The sequence below is a fragment of the Colobus angolensis genome, unplaced genomic scaffold, assembly GCF_000951035.1.
Source record: "Colobus angolensis palliatus isolate OR3802 unplaced genomic scaffold, Cang.pa_1.0 Scaffold51, whole genome shotgun sequence".
Lineage (NCBI taxonomy): Eukaryota > Metazoa > Chordata > Mammalia > Primates > Cercopithecidae > Colobus > Colobus angolensis.
Window position 1 is genome coordinate 13,528,348 of NW_012118599.1, and position 1,218 is coordinate 13,529,565.

The window sequence follows — 1,218 nt, forward strand, 5'->3', positions numbered from 1 at the left end:
CCTCCCGAGTAGCTGGAATTGCAGGCATGCACCACTATGCCCAGCTAATTTTTGTATGTTTTTCAGTAGAGATGGGGTTTCACCATGTTGGCCAGGCTAGTCTCGAACTTCTGACCTCAAGTGATTCACCTTCCTTGGCTTCCCCAAGTGCTAGGATTACACAAACTAACTTTAAAATTATTTTTTGTAGAGACAGGGTTTTGCCACATTACCCAGGCAGGTCTTGAACTCCTGGGCTCAAGCAATCCTCCTGCCTTGGCCTCCCAAAGTGCTGGGATTACGACCTAAGCCACCATGCCCAGCCTACAAATACTTTTTAAAGGGCCTTGAACTCTGCCTTAAATCTGTAAACGGGGATGGGGTGGCCAATACCTCAGGAACATGTAACAGAAGAGGGAAGGAACCAGATGCTAAGGAAAATATTCCTATCCTCCTAACTCAGCCACGCTCCCAAGGCTCCCCCCACCTCCCTGCCACTGTAACCTCCATCTTTAACTGACCTGGTAGACAGCACGAGCAAGGGCAATCCGGGCACGCTGTCCCCCGCTAAGGGTCACACCCTTCTCCCCCACCTCTGTCTGGTCTCCAGCAGGCAGGATCTGATGGAACAAGTTCCCTAGTGGGTCAAGGAGCTCCCCATTACCTTCTGGCCCACTTCCTATCCCTTTGCAGGAAAGAGATAGTGGGAGTCAAGAGAAGTAGGGAGCTTGAGGAGAGAAGACTTAAATTTGGGGTGAGCTAGTCAGAGGAGACAAGACATACTTCCAATAACATCGAGCATTTATCGAGCACTTACTATGTGCCTAGCACTTTACAGGCATTCTCTCATTCAAGCCCCATGATAATCTTATGAAGATGGTATCATGGTATCATTTCCTTTTCTCACATGCAACCAAAGCTCAGACAGATTAACTAGCTGACTCACAGCTAGTAAGGGGCAGGACACGAGTTCAGATTCTTCTTTTTTTTTTTTTGAGATGGAGTCTCGCTCTGTCGCCCAGGCTGGAGTGCAATGGCACAATCTCCGCTCACTGCAAGCCTGCCTCCCGGGTTCACGCCATTTTCCTGCCTCAGCCTCCCGAGTGGCTGGGACTATAGGCACCCGCCACCACGCCCAGCTAATTTTTTATATTTGTAGTAGAGACGGGGTTTCACCATGTTAGTCAGGATGGTCTCAAACTCCTGGCCTCGTGATCTGCCCATATCGGCCTCCCAAAG

General features: G+C 49.8%; 1 protein-coding gene across 1 annotated transcript in view; it reads right to left on the bottom strand.

Annotated features, from left to right (window-relative positions):
- The window catches only part of ABCC10 (ATP-binding cassette, sub-family C (CFTR/MRP), member 10), a 26,897-nt gene that overhangs the window by 8,092 nt on the left and 17,587 nt on the right, over positions 1-1,218 (bottom strand). The window contains exon 9 of the mRNA XM_011960374.1: positions 501-599. Coding sequence (XP_011815764.1) covers positions 501-599 — 99 coding nt within the window. The remainder of the gene's footprint in view (positions 1-500; positions 600-1,218) is intronic.